Source organism: Euleptes europaea, chromosome 1, assembly GCF_029931775.1.
Source record: "Euleptes europaea isolate rEulEur1 chromosome 1, rEulEur1.hap1, whole genome shotgun sequence".
NCBI lineage: Eukaryota > Metazoa > Chordata > Lepidosauria > Squamata > Sphaerodactylidae > Euleptes > Euleptes europaea.
In genome coordinates, this window is record NC_079312.1 from 77527400 (window position 1) to 77548130 (window position 20731).

At 44.1% G+C, this 20731-nt stretch overlaps 2 protein-coding genes across 3 annotated transcripts in view; one reads left to right on the top strand and one right to left on the bottom strand.

Moving 5' to 3' along the window:
- Positions 1 to 20731, top strand: part of RNF123 (ring finger protein 123) — a 111195-nt gene that overhangs the window by 71082 nt on the left and 19382 nt on the right. Inside the window, exon 37 of the mRNA XM_056853978.1 lies at positions 17853 to 17995. Within this exon, the coding sequence (XP_056709956.1) occupies positions 17853 to 17995 (143 nt within the window). The remainder of the gene's footprint in view (positions 1 to 17852; positions 17996 to 20731) is intronic.
- Positions 3766 to 6807, bottom strand: AMIGO3 (adhesion molecule with Ig like domain 3). 2 transcript variants are annotated; one of them, XR_008933479.1, is made up of 2 exons: positions 6734 to 6807; positions 3766 to 3968 (listed from the first exon to the last, which is right to left on the bottom strand). XR_008933479.1 is itself a non-coding variant. In XM_056853980.1 (2 exons), the coding sequence occupies exon 1, from the start codon at positions 6096 to 6098 to the stop codon at positions 4548 to 4550; it is 1551 nt and encodes a 516-aa protein (XP_056709958.1). In that variant the 5' UTR covers positions 6099 to 6163; the 3' UTR covers positions 3766 to 3968; positions 4531 to 4547. The 2 variants fall into 2 exon arrangements, 1 of the variants encoding a protein (XP_056709958.1); XM_056853980.1 differs by lacking the exon at positions 6734 to 6807 and adding an exon at positions 4531 to 6163.

Below are 20731 nucleotides of genomic sequence, written 5' to 3' on the forward strand. Positions count from 1 at the left end.
CCCTTCCCCTTTCCGAAAGGCTGCGGGAACAAATCCCATTAACACACACAATTAAATGTAGAAGGGGAAAAAAACCTCAGCCTCCTGTGCTGGGTAAGCCCTACAACTAAGCAAGGCAATACTGAAAGTAGGATGCAAATATGGAACTGAGGTTACTTTGAAGTTAAGGGTATGTTGAATAGGATATACTGTGTGGAAAACAGTCTGTCCCAACTCTGTCGAGCTTTTCATCTAAGTGCATTGCTTCGAACTCCAGTCACAGCATAGGTGAAGCTCTGGCAATGTTATAGTCTCTGTGGCTCATATGTGGTTTAAAGACAGTCCAGCACTGCTTCTGCTGTCTACAGTAAGTCAAGAAATTCACTATGGTTCTTGGCTGAGTCCTATGCTTACAGTCCTGATCCTTCAACATTAATTAGGTGGGCTAAAGCAGAAATTCAGTCATCTGGGCACAAATCTGAAATTCCTGAGTAGTATTTTAAGATGTGTCCCTCTCTCCGGAAGTGGCAAGGTCACACATATGGAAGGAAGCCAAAATATGCACAGAGTAAAATTTAGTCAAAGAGAATTCTGTACTCTCCTCACCGTTTGATAAACCAGAGCCCTTGGGTTAATATCATTTGATCTGCCGAGTTAGTAAATATGGCTTTAGAAATTACAGAACCTGTCCAAAGAGATCCTTGAAGTGGAAGCAGCTGCCTTTCATTGTTGTGGGCTCAGCACAGAGATGGAATGTTTGCCCTGTTTTTTGATAGGAATCTAAGTGCTTCCTCTCCTTCACAGGGGACTTAACCAGGAATGCAGTGTATCGTTGACAGTTGGGTCTGCACCATGTATGTGGGAGGGGAGATTCCTTGCCTGCTGCTCAGCTCCCCATTTCTTTTTGTTTCAAGTTTCTGTAAGAAGTAGAGATGTGCTACTCCCAAGTATCCACAATAGTGGTAGAACGAGGCATATGATTAAACCATGTGAGTCCTGACGGTACTAATCAACTACATCTTTGCTCCTCCCCAGCAGTCTCTATGATCAGCAGAGATTGATCTGTCAGTTATATCCTCCATGTTCTAAGTACATAGAGAGGTTGCTTGATAGCCCTGTCACACGTTTGGAATTGTTTTCTTCCTCAGAGCTAGGACAGTCTTAGCCTTGATAGTTTTCATAAGTAATGCAAGAGCTCTTTATTCAAGCAAGCTTTTGAGGCTAGAGATACTGTAGGAGTTTGCTAGTATTTTAATTAAGATAATTAAGGGTCTAAAATACTAATTGGTACCCAAAAATTGCCTTTGGGGTAGGGTGAGCCGAACAAACAATAAAATAGGAGTCATCAACTAGAGGCTTTCAGACAAATCTGTCTCCTCTGAAAAATGCCACTTGGATGCCAGCTGCCAATCTAGATGAAAGAAATGAGGAGAAAGTGGTGTCTGAGGCAACAGGTAGACCACTTTAATGGTTGGTGATTGAATCACTGGCCACCATTCTTCATTCCCTTCTTAAAGTGATGCTATGGGGAAACTGTTGCTTCTGATTTCAGACCTGATTTTTTAAGAATCCAGGGAGTTGCCAAAGCTTTAAAAATCCATCCAATTATATACAAAGCTATGTATAAGTAATCGACAATGATCATAGTGTTCTGGAGTTCTAAGCTGTTTTTTTACGACCCCACTTTTGAAGTGGCGGTGGTACCTTCTGCCATATAGTCCATCCAGTGCAGCCTGTGCTGCTCTGTGGTGGTCTCTGCACCATTTCACATCTCCATTTCATTCTCAATACCACCAACTACTTCCAAAGCAAGCATTTCTGAAAAAAGTAAAATAATGATAAACCTCTGCCCCACAGACTCAATTTACAATTGCTTTCATTAGTCTTTGTGTGTTCCAGTTCTCTCTTTGCATCTTCAGACTGATAGCTACTCGGTCATATCTTTGAGCAATTTCTAAATGGGAAATGTGGCATATACATATCCTAAATAGAAACATTATCTAAATTATGTTATAATTTGGATTTATCAACAGTAGCCACATTTGCCCAGCCTGCTTGTGTTTGGATCAGCATGGATTTGTAACTGGTACTTTGTGAGAGGAGTATTAAGTGATAATAGACAAGGTAGGAGGCAGCTCTGTCCCACATTGTAGCAAAGGCAAAGAAACCTTTGGATGAAAATATATATTTTTAAAAAATAAGTATTCAATACACTTGTAATGTGAGAGGACATCTATCCCCAGGTTAACATTACACTGGTTGGAGTCCTGCCTAATTAGCTGGTTCTCCCAAGCAAATCTGCCCTTCTCAGAGAGAAAAGAAGTCATTCGTGTGAGACTCTTTGTGCATGGGGAGCACTGAGCGAGGCATGGTTGGATCATAGGTATTATGTGCATAAACCAGGGGTGGGGAACCTCAGGCCCGGGGGCCATATGCGGCCCCCGAGGACATTTTTTGTGGCCCTCGGGAGCTCTGGGACCCTGCTGCAGAGGCGGGGCGCAGGCCGGCCCTCCCAGAGGGTGTTCCTGGCACCACGGCTTACAGCGGCGCTGCGGCGCCCTTTGGACCTCCTCTCGCCGACTGTCGGCTGTTGAGCAGCGAGAGGGAGGGGGAAAGAGGCTGGCGGCTCCCGGCGGCAGAGCATGCATGCAGGAGCCGATTGGGCTTCGGGGGGGCCCTTTTGTGGACTCTGGGGAGGAGAGGGCATGGAGACTGGGGCCCGGTCGCGCGGGGCTCTGTGCGCCGCCGGGTGTGTGTGGGCAGGGGAGGCTAGGGCCCAGTCGCGTGGGGCCAGCGTGTGTGTGTGTGTGTGTGTGTGTGGGGAAGGCTTTTCTCTCTTTTCTTTTTTTCTGTCACTCTTTCTCCTTTCTCTCCCTCTTTCTCCCTCTTTTTCTGTCTCTGTCTTTGTCTCCCTCCGTCCTTTTCTTTGTCTCCCTCCGTCCTTTTCTTTCTTTCTCCCTCTCTCTCTATTTCTTTCTCCCTTTCTCTCCCTTTCTCCCTCCCTCCCTTTTCCTCTTTGTTTTCCTTCCTCCCTTACCGATCAACTGTGGGCTGCGCCTCCCTGGCACCTCGTTTGCTCGGGCCCACTGCTGGCTGCCCTTCCACCTGGGAGGGGGGAGGGGGGGCACCCTGCAGGCCTTCTCTGTGTGGCCTCCCCTGGGGTTGCCAACCTCCAGGTGGTGGCTGGAGACCTGGCAACCCTCACCTCTTCCCCCCACTGGGAGATCTACACCTGATATGGCCCCTGAATGATGTCATAAATGTGCAAATGACCCTTGGCAGGAAAAAGGTTCCCCACCCCTGGCATAAACGATGCATTTCACAATGTGATTATTTACAGCTGCTTTAATGGAACCGAGGGAACAAGGAAATTCTAGCTTTGAATGACTTCCTTTAATAAAGCTAATCATTTAACACCTCCCACCCAATAAGTCAGCTGAATAAATTGGCCAGCCATGGGTTAACCGTACATTTTATTTATTTATTTTAAAAAAGCAAACAGTATCAGCAGTCTGTGTAGAATACCATCCTTTTTCCTCTGAATGCCCGTTGTCTTAAACAAAACAAAAAAATCCCCTATGTTGTGCTGAAATCAAGGGGAATAATTTGCCCTTTTCCAGTCTAGTCCAAGGATAATTTTTTTCTGCTGCTGCAACTATCCAAAAACACCATATTTGTGAACTAGTGGGATTCTGTTATCTAACCTTGAAGCTTGCCTGCTTGCAATTAGAGACCAAAACCTAGAAAACAGTCACTTGTTAGACGTGAATCCCAATATATGGCAGGCAGCACATTTGGTATTTCAGCTAAATAAAACAGTTTGTTAACCTGGTTCAAGCGCACAATTAACTTTGATAGTTTCTCTCACTTACGTGGCTGACTGCACATATCCAAGAATGTGAAGTGGTCATCTTGAGCAGGGCTAGTAACCTCCCTGCATGGAGCGTTGCTTCAGTTTTTAACCATGCTGTGAGTGGCTTAGAGAAGCCCTCATAATGGAAAGAGTGGGCTCAGGAACATTGCAAGCACTATCAGACTAAAGCAGTTCAAAAAGTAGGAAGAGTCCCCTGTTTAGGTGGTGAGGGCAGTCTCTTTTCTTGTCCAGAAATACAGGCTTGTTCTATAGCAAATGTTTATCCTCTGAAGGTCAATGCTGTAACACAAGCTTAAATTATACAGCAGTTTTCTAAAGTGAGTGGGATTCCCTCTGCTGCAACATACTGTCTCTTCCATAGAGCAGGCTGCAGTCCTTGGGTGTGCGTAAAGAGCATTCAGTCTCTTCTTTAGTCGAAGATTGGTGCCTTTGTGGTGTATAATGAATAGATTCTAAAGCAGTCAGACTGGAATTGCTAAAAGGAAAGGCCTCACTCCTTCTGATGAGGGAAATCACGGGAAATGATAAGAATGATCCATCATCCACCATCCAAGGGGAAATTCTCTATACATTTTGGTGAGAAACTCCCTCATGAGTTTCTCACTATACATGTATTTTCCTTCCACAATGGAAAACAAGTTTGATGCTTCTCTGCCCCCCACTCCACAGTTACATACATCTTGGGGATTGCTTGCTACCCATCTGCCCGTGACAGCTCTTCTGCTTCAAAGGACATGATAGGGTGATCTGAAAAGACTGAACTGATGGATTCAGAGTCCAACTTAAGCGGCAGGAGCCTGGGGCTTTTAGCATCAGGAAAGTTCTCGCCAACAGCCAGTCTGACCTTGCCGTTCTGAGCCTCCTTGATGGGCTCTAGGAAAACAACATGCTTGTTTGTGCTGATTTTGCGATTCGGCCCTTCTGTGGCTGGTGGGGTGGTACTTAGTATGGATGACTGGGCACTGCAGTCTTGAGGAGCACTTGCAGGCTTCTTGAAACACTTGGAGCAGCGACACGGCGTGAGGTACAAGTACATGAGGACCAGTAACAAACTGACAACGCACCCTAGGAGGGTTGTGATGCCAGTGTTGAAAGGGTCAGCCAATTTGGGGTGCTGGACTGTGATGTTGACTTCGTAAGTTGTGTTGATCTTTTGGTGCTCGCTGATAGCTACGCACACATAAACACCGGAATGCAAAAGCTTGGCATTTGTAATCTTTAGGCTTCCATTTTGTAAAACTTTGTGTGTCTCATCGCTGTGCTCAGGGTACATGAACAATTCATGCTTGGGAGAGATCCACCTATAGACGGTGGTATTGTCGTCATGAAGGCTGGTGTTGCAATGAATTACTAAGGATACTCCCACTTTGCAGGCAATCTCTGGAATACTCAGTTCTTTTAGGCTTCTGGAGCAGTTTTCAAAATACTTGTACTTGAAGGTATTGACTATAGATCGTGGAACGTTGCTATAGGCTTTGCAGGTATGCTCTTCGGTGAAATCCTGCACGGAATTGAAGCCACGATGTTTCCATTCTTGAAGCATCTGATGGAGAGAGCACTCACATTTCACGGGATTGTTGTGAAGATATAAACCATTTTTTATGTAGACAGGCAAGGCTGCTATTACTTCAACAGGGATGCTGCTTAAATTGTTGGCAGAAAGATCAAGGGTCCTCAGGTGAGTGTGTTTGAATCCTTGAATGGACCTGAATGGGAATTTAGCTATCCGATTCCAGCTCAGATAGACCTTTTGCAAACTGATGAGCTTGACGAATGCATTTCCGTCTACTTCTACAATTTTGTTATTGTATAGCAATAGCTCTTGCAAGTTCACAAGGTTTTCAAAGTAGTGCTTCTTGACAGCGTGCAGATGGTTGGAAGACATGTCCAGGTGCACAAGGTAAATGGCATTGTGGAACACCTGCTGCGAGAGGTCATTGATCTGATTGTGGCTGATCCTGAGGGTGTGAAGGCGTGGTAAGGTGGCCAGCCAGTGGTCATGAAGGTGAGTAATGGCATTGTGGCTGAGGTCCAAGGTGGTGGCTGTAGGGGGCAGTGTGACAGGGATCTGGTGAAGCTCCTGTCTAGCACAGCTCAAGAGATCAGCAGTACAAATGCAAGCCTGAGGGCATCTCATGAAGGCAGGTGAATCACTTGTGCTGACTTCAACAAGCAGTTCTAAGAATACTAGCAGATTCCCAAGAAATTTCCGGATAACTGTAGCCAATGGAAGCATATTCATCATATAACAATGGGTTCCCCCTCCTTTGTTAATAGCGGCATGGAACCAAGCTGTCACAGTAATTTTCACGTCAAACACAACTCTGCCACGGAGCACAGTAATGGGAATCCCTAAAATAGATCTTCTTGCACCAAAATTAATGAAATGGAAATCTCAAATGGACGCAAAGTTCAGTCACTTGGGAGAGAAAATGTAGTGGCAAATCCCATAAAAGAGCTTTAGGTTCTGAAAATTCAAGAGGGTCCACTTAGACACACCATGTATCCAAAATTATTTAGGGCAGCACCTGTTCAAACTCCGGCTGGTTTGCTCAACTCCTAAAAGAAGAGCACAGAGCTGCAGATACATGCTGCCATTCAGTTTCCATGTGACACCTAGGAGGTGCCTGTTTATTTTGAGCAAGGAACACAACCTTTTCTGGAGCTAAATTTAAAATCTCCAATGGTATCATCTGGTGTCCTTTTTTGCTGAGCCAAGCATCCTTGGAGCCCGAAGTTTCCATTAGTGGATCCTCGTCTCATACGCAGGAATCTCTTGTACAGATCCATTACAAAGGAGGCTCAGGTGGGAGCACATCTCTGTATTCCAAAATGGAAATGTTGGCAAAAAGTAAGGAATGCCCAAAAGGGAGCTCTTACCCTCGTACGCTCCTTTCTGGGTTGTACTGAGCAGCTGTGTTCCTTCCTGCCGCTTGTTTCATCTTGCGTCTGAGCTCGGTGTGTGCAAACATTTCCCCCTCTCCTGCTCCTATTTACAAGCTGCCTCTGAAGATGGAAGGCTGAGCCTTGTGAGTCAGGAGAAATTCTATTGGTCTGTGTTAACGGGGTGGGGGTGGTGGGGGTGGTGGAAGGGGTGGAGAGTAAACAATTGGTAGTGGAGAGATTTCTTTGAATGGCATGTCGTTCCTTCATTATGCCATGCGGGGGCAGAAAAATCCTGCACAGCGATCCAGGGACTGGGCATCACACAAGAACTGCAGCAACTTGTGCCAGGCGTATGTTTCCAAGGGGAAGCCAAGGGATGATAGAGGAGGCTTGGTAAAAGAAGGACAAATATGATCTTTGCTAAGCAGCCAAACTCTTCTTGCTTTTTCATATTTTCTTTGTGGGGCTGTAAAATGTCTTAATTTTAGCAGTCTTGGATCTTGGCTGAATTTGGGAGAAAGTATTTGAACTCATAGTAATGCTTAAAGGACATAACAAAGATTTGGGCATTTCACAGAGATTATCAGTTTTGTTTAGACCTTCTTCATACACAGAGATACAGTAATAGTTGCTCTGTGACCTTCATGGCAATTTGTATAATTATCGTGATTAAATATATTAGGTTTGGGGGGATTTGTTTGTGTGTAACTGTCAGTTTAAGTGAACAGAAACATTCGGCATGGAAATCTGAATTCTCAAAGTTAAGGTACCCAGACCACAGCTCTGGTGCTTGAATAGAATTGGGTAGAATGTAGCAGAGGATACTGAGGTACAAAATTAGCAAAATGAATACAAAATGTCTCAAAGATAATCAGTTCCACAGAAAATCAGGTTTTCTGGATTATTATCTACAGATCTGTTGAAGCAGTGTTCGCTCTGCAAGTAAAAAGCTGGGAAACTAAGGCCCATAATTATGTCACCAGTGAATAATTCAGATTCCACTTGTGGCCTAACTTTACAATCCATAGAGTCTCTCTCCTACAAAGCCCACAAGGCAAGCAGATTGGAGCTTCTTTGATATCCAGGCCTCTGTTTTCAGTGTTGTATGCAGTTAAGCCTTTCCTTCTTTTGAAGTTAATGAATGGCTCCCTTGGCCCTGTTCTTAACCTTTCCCCAGTGGAGTTGTGCACCAGGAAGTGGTGTGCTCTCTGGGAAGGCTTAAGGTTGGAGGCAGTAACATCCTTTTTGTTGCTGTGCTTAATTTCCAGCTCTCATCACGAGCCATTTTCCCAGTCCCTTTTCCTTTACGCTGCTACCTTGACTTTAGCAAATTAGTGCAGGGATGAAAAAAAATGTAGGTGGTTATGCTGGTCCGTAGCAAAATCCAGAAGTTTAATGTTGTTTAGTGAGACTAAACTAAATAATGCAACATAGTGTGCCAGCTTTTGAGTTCTCTTGAACTCTTCATCATGGTGGATCCTAAACCTCTTCACCAGCATCCTGTGTAGAATGTTTTGCTTACATCAGTAGGTATAGAGTGTGGGTGGTATCAGGTTGCACCCTTGGCATACTGGGAACAAGAAACAACAAATTGAAGCCATACAATTGAAATCATAACAACCAGCAACTGATCAGAGATTTCTCTGGTACCAAACAGAACACACAGGTCCCTTCAAAGACCAAGAGCAAAGAGAAAACATAATAGTCTTTACATTAACCATGCTGGAGATTGATTGATTTGTTGCACTAAGTAAAGACTCAATGTAAACCAAATTATAATAGTAGTATTACCTTCTGAAACTTCCCAGGTTCTTTTCCCTCCTGTTGGAGTGTCCCTTATTCCAGTAAGTAGTCACATTGCTTCACAGCAAAATCCAAAAACAAGACCATCCAAAATAACACAACTCAGTGTTCCAGCTTTCAGTTCTGTAGAATTCTTCATCAAGCTAGATATTAAACAAAAAAGAAGGGGAGAAAAAAAATTGTCAGCCCATGATCTTAAGATCTCTTTGTTAGCATCCTATGCAGAAATCTTCCCTGACATTATGGGGCATAGAATGTGGAGGGTTATCAGATCATACTCCTTGGCGGGATGTGCCAGTTGAAGTAGCAAAGCATCTACACAGGATACTAATGAGGAGACTATGGCTTGAAAGATTCCTAAAGAGTCATCGTGGTATAGTGGTTAAGAGTGGTTGTTTGGAGCAGTGGTCTCTAATCTGGAGAAGCAGGTTTGATTCCCCAGTCCTCCACATGAGCGGCGGAGGCTAATCTGGTGAACTGGATTTGTTTCCACACTCCTACACACGAAGCCAGCTGGGTGACCTTGGGCTAGTCACAGCTCTCTTCAGGCTCTCTCAGCCCCACCTCCCTCCCTGACAGGGTGTCTGTTGTGGGGAGGGGAAGGGAAGGTGATTGTAAGGCGGTTTGAGTCTCCCTTAAGTGGTAGAGAAAGTCAGCATATAAAAACAAACTCTTCTTTTTCCCCACTGTCCTTTCTTTAAAAAAAAAAAAATCTAACCTGAGGAAGAGTTCTGGAGAACTTGAAAACTTGCACACTGCATTGAATTTTTTTTCTGTTTTATGTGGCTTTTATATTTGGATAGCTCAAGGACTAGGAGCTTTAACCTCCCCTCATTATCTTAGCAGTATGCTTCTGTAGTGGGATAATGCAATGCAGACTGCATCTTTACCATTACCAGATAGAAATTTCTGACAGGAGATGCTGAGTCTTGAATTAGGTTATTAGTACCTCTACCTTAGAGTGCAGTTATTAGCCCTAACACATTGAGATTAATTGACCTGTATTGTGGCTTTCTCCAGTCCTTTTGATGAATAGGTAGTGCTGTTCCACGTTTTGTTTGCATAAAGAAACTGTTTAGCCATTGCTCTGGAGCAAGATGTCTAGGGGAACAAAGCCAGTGTTCATGATCCTATGGTATCTCCTCTTGAATGTTGTTACCTTACCTATTTATAGCTTCATTGCACATGTGCACTGGAAAATCAGATTATTGTGTGGATTACTTGCTTCTCTTTGTTTTTGTATATATATATATGATATTTGCTTAAGGTTTTTCTGGTACCATTATGCTGTGTGCTTCTTACCTCAAGTCTTCCTGTAATTGGTCCAGTAGTGACACCTCAGCTTGTCTTCTATGACGCTGGAGGATGTGTCGGCAAAGTCAGTAACCTAGTCAAGCTGTGGGATCAGAGTAAGGTCCAAATGTAACAAGTGATCTCTGATAGATCAAAATGATAAGATAAAAGGCAGGGGAATGGGAGGTGCCTGGAATGGGATTGCTTCCCCCCTCCCTTGTAGAAAGCTTTTTTTGCTCTAAATGGCTGGCATAGAGGGACTGCCTGACCCTTTGCCCCCTGTGATGTTTAAGCAGGTGTGAAACTTAGCAGGGCATGTCAAGAGAGTAATTACCGGGGCAGAAAGCGCAGTGGCTAGAGTGCCATTTCCAGGGAGATCCAGGCTGCTTTATGTGAGGGAAGCGAAAGTCAAAGCCAGGTAATTGGTTTCCATTAGAGCAGCAAACAACTAATTTGGCTGCTGCAGGATGTGATGAGCTATTAACCTTCTGTTATCCAGTAGCCTGGAAGATGAGCCAGGGGAGAGTTTCTACTAGTGCTTGTAAATCATAAATGTGCAGTCTAATACACAGTTCTCAGTCAGTACTGATATGTTGCTGAGTAGCTGTCTTGTCTTGTCTTCTGCTAATTCATTTTTTATTTTCCTGATCTACATTATACATTTCAAGGACCTTTCAGCTGCTGAACTCTCTGCCACATCCCTTGGACAATTCTTATCCTTTGACATAGCTTGCATTCTAGAATTATGTATGCATGCAATCGCTTAGGATTTCTAGGTCTTTCATGCATGGCTCTTGCCCTCGCCGTCACCCTCCGATGATTGTGTTGATTATGCATGCTGTTTCCAACTGTCAGATGTCGCCTTGCTCTCCCCTGGCTTTTCCTCGCACGTTTTGCCCACATTTTCAGAGACCTGTTTTATCCTGAATTTGAAAATGTGGACAAAAAGGAGGGAAAGGCCTGGGGAGAGTGAGGTTGTCGCTGACAGTCGGAAACAGCATGCATAATCAGCACAAAGACCCAAAGTCATTGGAGGGGTGACCGCGAGGGAAACAGCCATGCATAAAAGACTCTAGTGAGCTGTAGTCCTGAAGACCAACAAGGCATGGTTTTGCTGATTTTCGTTGGTTGGATACATTTTCTGTTCTGTATCTTGGTCACCATGTAGCACATCTCATTCCTGTCACATACGCACAAAATGATTATAGAAGTTCAGGGCGTGTTGTTACTTGCTTCTCTTATACTAATCCAGGTAGCCAAAAGATTAAAAACTACTATACAGCTGTGGTGTGAGTCTTGCCAAAGAATGGGGGTTACCGCAATATGGGGGTTACCCAAATGGGGGTTACCCAACGATGTATTAAGAGTCTGAAAATGTCATAAAAAATACTGTTCGCACTTTGTTTGGCCCCTTTAGCTGTGAAGACGTCTTCCAACCATTTTTTAGCCATGGCATCCAAAAACCCTTTTAAAGCAATGTTTTTATAACATTTTCAAACTCTTAATACATCACTGGGAATAAATAATGTGGTAACCCCCAATGATTGATCTTTGCTAAGAAGTGAAGCAGATAACCCTGAGGAAGAAAATTACTCTCCCTCCCCCACCTGCCTTCTTATTATCAGAGCAGCTGGTAAATGGCAGCTCCAGACCTGTTTTCCTTGTCTGTAGTTGCCTCTGAAGTGTGCTGTTCAGTAGGTGTAATGTTCTTGTTGCATTAAAGGGGAAAGAAAAGATCCTTGTTCACAGTGGCATGCCCTCTTGCATAGCATAATTAATGCTAAAGACCCACTGATGGGAGAAATTAATAAATATTTCAAAACATGGATGTTGGAATTCATTTCTAGAGTTTTTAGCATCAGCATCCCTTAAGAAGAAGATGTCTATGTGCAAAACAGCAAAACAGCATTGAAGGGTGAGGAAGAGTTTTGAGGGCTGTTGTGTTTTGCTTACTCTTTCCTGTCTGTTTTCCTAATGTCTCTAATCAGACTTCTAATGTCTCTAATCAGACTTAAAATCAATAATCAACATTTCTGTGTACCTGTAGTTTATGTATCAGGGATGACTTGCTCTTTGCTTTGTTTAATGAGGTGCTGACTGTTGAATATTCTAATTAGATTATTTATCTGAAAGCTGGAGAAGCAAGTACACATAAATTGACTAGATCCAAGCAAGTACCATAATGTTTTTTGTTAATTGCAAAATTAATGTAGGCACTTCTACAAGCTATTATGCAAATAAAAAAACCTCATCCTGGCTAATTGTCTGTTCCCTTCCTAGGGAACCATAGGCCTGCGCCTGTGCCATTCTTGTTTGTGCACGGATTTACCGCTTAGTAGTTTGAGTACACTCTGCAAGTTCCAGTTGTGGCTAGCTTGTTTTTCTACAATCTAGTGATCAGTGCAGTTGAAGTGGTTAGAACGATCTTCATTTTTAAAAATATTCATGCAAATTAAACGTTCACACAAAAAGCAAGGCAAAAGCTGACTCTTTGTCTGTGCTGCATAGTCCTTTTATGCAAAAAAAAAAAAAAAAACCCATACAATTTTTGACCAACAAAATGTGATTTTTACATTGGAGTGAATCATGCAAAATGTATATTAATGTGTTTAATTTTCATGATTTGGTTTGGATTTCTTTTATGCATCTCATATGCATCTCATTGACTTATGTGTGTTCTTTTTTCATGAATTAGAAGAATAGGGTTGTGACACATCACATTTTTATATAACAGTTAATGATGGGAAAAGGCCAGCCTGTGATAACATTTTGAGTAATTCCAGCTATGCACTCTCTCTGGTAATTACCTATTTATTGAACTGTCCTCCTGATGTACTGTTGCAAAATACTTCGCCAGCACTTTGCTTTAGACTTGGTGTGAGCTTGCATTAGAAATACTCAGTAGCTGCCAAGATCAACATTGTTTGGGCTTGCATTTTCCTAGCCATAATATTGAGACTTTACTGACACACCTCTCAAAAATGACAAGTAGACTTCATGGCATTGATAGTCTCAGTTTGAAACACTGTGTTGTATTTGGGTTTAGGGAGCAAATAACAGTTCAGGATTAGCTCAGCAGTTCTGGAGCTGGTTATGTATTGCTGTTGTGGAAAGGAGGTTTGAATATAATGCTTTTCAGTTATAAATTCAGCTTCTTGAATAGCCTGGAGTGAGATCCTTTTGTTGGTCCAATCATATTATCTTTGCTTTTGGTCTGAATGATGATACAAATTATTGCTCCATGATCCCCCTCGTGTTTAGTGATCCATCTCAGGAGATGTTGGTTTATAACATAAATGGATTCCATACTTCAGGACAGAGTTAAAGGTAGATCCTGGGTCTGAAAAGGGTTGATATTGTTATTCTATACCTGGAGTGACCTTTTATGAGATTCTTTTTGAGCTTTTTTCATTAAAATGGCCATGTTCATAGGCATTCATATAGTAAACTGATTTTGTAGTTTTAAAAAAAACACCTAATGTTTACTCCAGAAGCTAGCTCTAATAATTTAAAGTTCTTTGGTCCCCACATATGGTGAACCACTTTGTGTTGGCAGAGTATGCTAAGTACGCAGAGAAGAGTCAGACTCACTGATTAAAGATAAAGTTGCCTTTATTGAGGGAACTACATTTTAGGATAGGAAAGCTGAGAGACAGAGCCTCTAGCTGTCTATGTAGCTAAGGAGGGAGAGAGAGGGTAGAATGACTTCCGAGAAGATGGAGGAAATTGCCCCCTAAGAATATCAGTCTAAGGACAGACAAGAGGTGTGAAAAAAGTGTGGAAAGGTCTCTAACCTTATTGCCCTAACTAGGTGACCACTTGCCCGCCCCCTGCTGGATCTTCTTCTCAGTTCCTTTGCACACTGGACAGTGTAACTCTTCCAACACTTTTCTGACAACTTTTAAATATCTGAGATCTCAACCTTTTTCTCCCCCTCCTTCCACTCACTGTCTGTCTGTCTTCTCCCTGACATTCTCGTTTCCCATGCGTAGAAAGAGCTCAGCCCCTGCCTGCTGACTGAAAGGGTACAATCAGTGAGGCCCTCTGTTATGTTGCAAACTGAGCAGGAAGAATTACTCAATTAATTTCATTTAGTTTTGGCCACCAGGAAGAGGTCTGTAGGTTGTAATTCCATTAGGCTAGCATGCTTAAATGGGTCTTTCCTCTTAACAATTTTTCAATCTGTACAGGCTTTGCAGTAACCAACACAAAACCTGGAAAAACATAGTGGGTCCATTATAATGTCAACTAATCTATGGAATAATGGTAAGATCCCCCAAAACCAAGGGCAGCCTTAACAACAACAAAAATGTCTGGTGATCATAGCACTTGAGTTGCTCAGATATCTGATTATTTGCAAGATGAGACAAGCAGCATATGAATGGGTTCCAGAGGAACTAACAGAGTAATGAACTAATGAATTGGGACAATACTATAACAAACCCTTTTGAATGCTAGAAAATATACACACTTCTTTTTTATATATATATGACTGTCAGGATCTACAAGTGTATATGGTTTCAGTAGTTCCCCAGATAGGAGAAGTTTCTGATTCCCTGTAAGAAGTACAAATCCTGGACACCCATTGAGCCTTTCGTGGAGCAGCTAACTGGAAATTCTTAGCTGCAATCCCGGGTGTCGTGACATTTATGAGCTCCTTTGGGGGTGATCAGACTTTCCTTGTCATTTCCTAGTCTTCAGGATATGGTTATGATATGTCAATCTGAATCTGTTCTGTCAGGGCAGTAGTGACTGGCAGTGGGAAGGCTGAAGTGGGATTCCATTCCAAAAACAGTGTTTCTGGACTCAGTGGGGCAGCGGGGACCTGAAAGAGGTGGCCTGTTAACAACTTAAAGCACTCATATTGCTCCCCTTAATATTGATGAGATTTGCTTTCAAGAGAGTGGTCTTTGATATTTGTTCTGCTCTATGTACAGAAGGGACATTCCTCACTATATGAAAAGGGAGTGCTCTGGTAGGTCTGCGGCAGATGATTCTCCTGCCTCCCCACACTGATTTCTGCACTGCTTAACGTACTTGATCATTTTGACATCTACAAGGAAGAACATTAGTGAATTTTGCCTTTATCTTCCTTGAAGGAAAGAGGTGCAAGACAGTACTTGTCCCTACTGACAAGTCTGCAATAAAATACAAGGTAGAAAACAAATACATATTGCTAGATAATGCTTTGCTTACATTCCAGTAGGCAGGCACACGTAGCTTCTAAGAGCTACTTCGCAGTATGGCATTAAACCCTCCTCTCGGTATCTGGAATTTGTTGGCTTGCCTCTGGAGCAGCAATAGGCAACATTTTTATAACCAAGTGCTAAAAAACTCCAACATCTACCTGTAAAAACATTGGTGTGCCAGCAAGCAAGGGAGAGGGGAGAACAAGGGTTACACTTGGCCAGAACGCCTGGGAGCAAGCTGAGCACCAGTAGCACTGCCAGCTTAGGAGGGTCTTATCATGGGTGGAGACTTGGCCCTGCATGCCAAACAAAATGGTCTAGTGTGCCACTCTTAGGCAGGCGTGCCTAGAGCATCCTAGTGTGTCATGTATCTTGCTGACTCTGTGAACCTAGTATTAGCATCTGCAGTGGTATCTTTGGTCAATTCACCCAGTCCTTTGTGTTGGTTAGAGTTGTTGTGACTCAAACTGCCAAGCCGTTTGGTCAACGCGACATTAAAATATTTCTTCACCATGACAGGTGATAAAATGTTGACAGTGTGTAACAGAGGGGTGTATTGAAGCTCTTTGCTCAGCAAAGTTTGAAGCCCTCCTCCAACCTAAGCTTCCCTTGATCTTCCTCCAAGAACCACTTAAGTTGGAGGAAGGTCTCCTTAGCCTGGAGGTAAGCTTCAGACTGCTGAGCAGGGTGGCTGAATGTACCCTTCTTTTTGGAATGGTTAATGTGACGGTGCGTGGCTGTTGTAATGATGAAACTTTTTGGGTTGCCCAATTCAAAGCCCTCAGGGTTCCTTCTGTATGAAAGAATATGCATGTAGACAAGCATACAACCAGGACACTTGATGGCTCAGTTGAAGCTTGGTGAACATTTGGTGAGCAGAGTGATAGATTGTGGCGGTACAAACTCCAAGGACATAGAGGCCATTTTTGCATGGTAATTAGCAGTGCGTTCCAGGCTGAATTGCCCCGCATATTTTTTTGAATTTTTCACGCTGAACTGTCATTCCGGAAGTGACTGCGAAGCCGGCGCATACCTGTTTTGCATTACTAAAGAGCCCGTTTAACTTGACCTTTGGTGTTTGCCCCGAAGAATCCCTCTCAAGGAACCATGCAAAATAACAGCGGGCTATGCACATGCTAATGACTATGCAGACAGGAACAAAGGAGCAGGTGAGGGGGGTAGAATTTCTCCTTTTGCGTTGGGACCATGAATAGGCATGGTCCCAAAATTGACCATGCATAAATGGCCAGAGGAAACCCAATTCCCCATCCCCCATGAACTCCCAAAATATATGGACTTTTAGTGTACGAGTTGAAATATAACACCACTCACTGGGGATGTTTTTTCCTACCCTTACTGGCAAGTGTTGAGCTTATGCTATTTGTTCATTAACATTGCTTTCACAGGCTGCGATTCGGGATTCACTGGCATGAGGTAATATAACAAATGCAGTATGTCAGTCAGTCTGGTTGCTAAGCAGCTGCCTCTTGCTTTCTTGAATCAAACGAGATGAGTGAAGTATCCACTGTGTCTAGACCTGGTTTATTTGCCAGAATGGTGTATCTTTTTCTCAGCTGTTTGCCCGGTGATTGGTCGAGTTTTGGTGGTTCAGCTGTTAGAATGTTTATTACTAATTTAGCTATACTTCATGTCTTTGTGTAAGCTGTTGGCTTCTAGCTTCAGGACTTAAGCCATTTCTGGTACCAACTAAAATATATCAGGACAATAAGTTTTTCACATGTGCTCAGCTTTTAACAACATCAGTTGTAGCCAGGAGGAGATCTCACTGGGAAGGAAGTTGCAGGTTTCCTGAAAGAGCCAAACGAGGGTTGCCACCCTCCAGGTGGTGGCTGGAGATGTCCTGCTATTACAACTGATCTCCAAGTGACAGAGATCAGATCCTCTGGAGAAAACGGCCACGTTGGCAATTGGACTCTATGGCATTGAAGACCCTCCTCTGTCCAAACCCTGCCCTTCTCAGGCTCCACCCCCAAAATCTCCAGGTATTTCCTAACCTAGAGCAGGCAACCCAAAGCCAAACCCTTGTTCTTCAGCAGGCAGCTGTAAGGTTCTCCAACCTCCCTGGGCTACCGTATATACTCGGGTATAAGCCGACCCGAGTATAAGCCGACCCCCCATATTTGAGGCCAGAAAAGGGAATTTCTTATTGACCCGCGTATAAGCCGAGGGTCAATAAGAAATTCCCTTTACTGGCAATGCTGTGCTCTAAAATGGCGGCTGCCATTTTAGAGCGCAGGGCCCCTGCCCCAGGTCGCCCTCCCGCCGGCCTCCCGGGCCCTCCCGACCCAACCCACCCCGACCCCAGTGCCATCCAAGGGGGGGAGGGGGAAGAGCCCCTGAACCCCCTACTTACCGGGAGATGAGGTGAATCGGCGGTGGCGGCACGGCCTTCCTGGACCATTCTACTAAGACAGGTCTGACCCACCGCTTGTACGGGCAGTTCAGAAACAGAACAAAGTAGTCCCTCACAGCAGCTTAGGGGCCACATCAAGCCTGCGGAGAGGCCCTTTATCTCTTCTCCTCCCCCTCCCACTACCATAGTGCCCCTGACTTTCTTATCTGTTCTAGGGCACAGGTGAACAACTGGAGGAAGCATCTAGTTAATTGCTTCAGGGCAGTAGGCCTGAGGCCAGTTCTGACCTGTGTGGCAGTTTTTTGGACGAACGTTATCCCCTTAAAGGCTGGAAGGTTGCCCTTTCTCTGTGCCATCCATGACTCCATGTTGTTGTGTTGTACAGGGTTTGCTGAGAGCTGCAGCATGTGCTGGGAAGGCCTTTAAGAAAGAGTTCCACTGTTTGTCTTTCCAGGGCTGAGCGGGCGACAGCTGTGCTGCTGGCAGATCCCTGTTTCCAGCTCCGTTCCATTCAGTACTTGCTGGGTCACACGGAGCCTTTAGCGCCGGGGACGGCATCTCCTTCTGCTGACAAGAAACACTTCTCCCTGCAGAGTTGTAAGTATCTCCTGATTTGTCATGCTTGAATATGCCATGGACTCCTTTTGCCTTGTGTGGCTGTACCATTTCTTGCCAGTGTGGCAGGTGTGCAACTCATAGGTGCCCTCTGCAGAAAAGGCAGCAAGGTGGTCGCTGCGATCTCCTACTACAGAGCCTCTAAAAATTTGAATACTGTTGTCATGGTCATCTTGTTGTTGTTTTTTTAATTCTTGTCCATCTCTTTTTGCTCCTCAAAGATTCCTTTATACTTGAGGCTTCGTTAGGCCACCAAAACATGCCTTTTGAGAGGTAAATGAGGGAGACTGCCTGCTTCCTTGTCTCGTTCCACACCATACCCCAAACAGCAGCCCAGAGCTACAAGGAGAGCAGAATGAGCCAAGCATTTGAAATAAGGATTTTTTTAAAATAACAATATAACAAAACAAAATAAGATGAAGTGATAAGTTATGGCTTTGTGCTGATGAAAGTTTTTAAATAGTTGCACCTTTTACTGGAAGAGAATTAGCAAAATTCTGTGGGTTCAGGGCTGGCACACCTAGGCAACTGGAGGGGTGGTAACCAGCCCTGTTGCAGCAAGCAGCGGCACCAGGAGGCCCACCCAGCCCCAGTAGGCAGCCAGCTGGTGGGGAGTCCGCTGCTTCCTTCCCTCTATCACAGGGGCAAGCCCAGGGGTCTTCCTCCTTCCTTTGCCAGGGCCTGGCCTTCCTTCCCTTGCTTGCCTCCCCACAGGGGGAAAATAATGTGGGCCAGCCCTGCGAGGGTCTGCAGGACCAGCCAGCAGCGTCAGGAATATTAGTGGCTTCTATAGAGGTGCAGCACTTGACACTGGTAGTTTCTCACTATGGGACCTGAAACAATATGACCAGGGGATGGAGGTTATCCACTCACTGAGGCACAGGAGTGAGCCTTTGGAATATACGCATCCTCCCCCACTGTATTTGTTTTCAGAAGATCCACAGTTTGCATATTTTCTTATTTTTATTTGACTTTGTTACAGGAAACTTGGTATATTATTTATATATAGATAGATATATAGGCAAAGACGTTCAGAGGTGCCTTGCCATTGCCTGCTTCTGCATCACGGCCCTGTTGTTCCTTGGATGTCTCCCGTCCAAATACTTGCCAGGGTCGGCCCTGCTTAGCTTCTGAGATCGGACGAGATCAGGCTAGACTGGGCTATCCAGGTCAGGGCAGCTTGGAAGATAGGTGCCAGCAGAAAGAAAGAAGGAAAAAAGGAAGGGAAGGAAGGAAAGGAAAGAAAGGGAAGGAAGGAAGGAAGTTCTATAGAACACAAGCCATAATATAAAATGGAGTATTAGAAGTATCCAATGCCATCACGCCTGACCACTAAAACCAGCTTAGATGGGAAAGATCTGCAGCTCTTGTTTTGTGATGCCCATTTCTAAGAGACTTGAGTCCCTTTCATGCCTCCTTTGCAGTGGGGATATGTCCCCCTCACTTTCCTTCAGATTTTGTATATAACTATATGTCTTTTGAATATAACTAAGATTGGGGTTGAAAAGCCTCTGAAGATACTACAGAGACTCTGGTGGAAATTTGGAGGATGAGCCAAGAAGGCTCCAGATTAAGCTGCAGTGGCTTGTGAGGATAAAATGGAAGTGAGGAAAACAATGTAAACTGCTTTGGGTCCCCATTAGTGATAGAGGGGAATATAAATGAAGTAAATAAAATGCAAGTAGGAAGTAGAAGATGGTTTTCTTTTATTCCTTTTGTGCGGTTTCTTGCTGGCTGTTTATTGAAAGACCTGTGCATTTCACTGTGATCCCAAGTTTGTAATGCCGGATTCTCATCTCAGCCTATTACCTTTTTGAACTGAAGCCACCTTCAAATACACTTTCTTTTACCTGCCACATGTTTGATTGAAAGAGAGCAAAAAAAAAAATTAGTACTTCTCCTCTGTGCGCAAAAGCATTGCTCCTCATAGCAGGGCACTGTTGGAAAGAAGTGTTGTTTGTCCATCCCTAAATAGAAACGCAGAGAATGAGAGGAGCGAGCCCTCGTCTTTGGCTGACGCAGAGAAGCAATTGGAGGATTGAGATGGAGGAAACTCTGGTCCCTGGGGAATAGCGCAGGCTTTATTTACCCATCCTCCAGAAGCCGTTAGTTCCATGGAAATCTTGAGCTGATGATGAAGCAGAACATTAAATGATGGGAGGGGGAAAGCAGCTGAAGTGAGAACTATGGGGAGGGAGGGGAATCCCTGCAGTGGGCAGTGAAGCTTTGTCTGAACCGAACTGTGGTTGCCTTGTCAGTTTCCGTTCCAGATGCAAACGAGACTGGCTGAAGGCCCTCATTGTTGAGGCCCGGGGACTTTGCAGTTTTTATTTTCCAGGTGAATGTACGCAGGCAAATAAACTTGCACGGTGCTTACAGGATGGAGGCATCTGGAAAAGGCCATTTAGCCCATATAACAAACCACATCTTACATTAGGGTGATCTCGGCATCCTCCTTTTGATGGCTCCCAAGGGAATTTCTACTGATCTGAGGAAGGCTCTGTCCCAGGGAAATTGAAGAGAGCTATCACAGTTGCTCCTCTGTGGTTCAGACAGTTGTACACTGTTGAGTGCTTCAAATTTAGAAGCTGTACTCTGAAAGGCTGTTGATGATCCCTCAGTCAATTAAAAAAATTGAAGTATCAATAGAGAATGGTTTTTCCTCTTCTCTTATTCAGCAGCTCCCTGTGTGTTCCAAGTGCTCTTGGTTTACTTGTA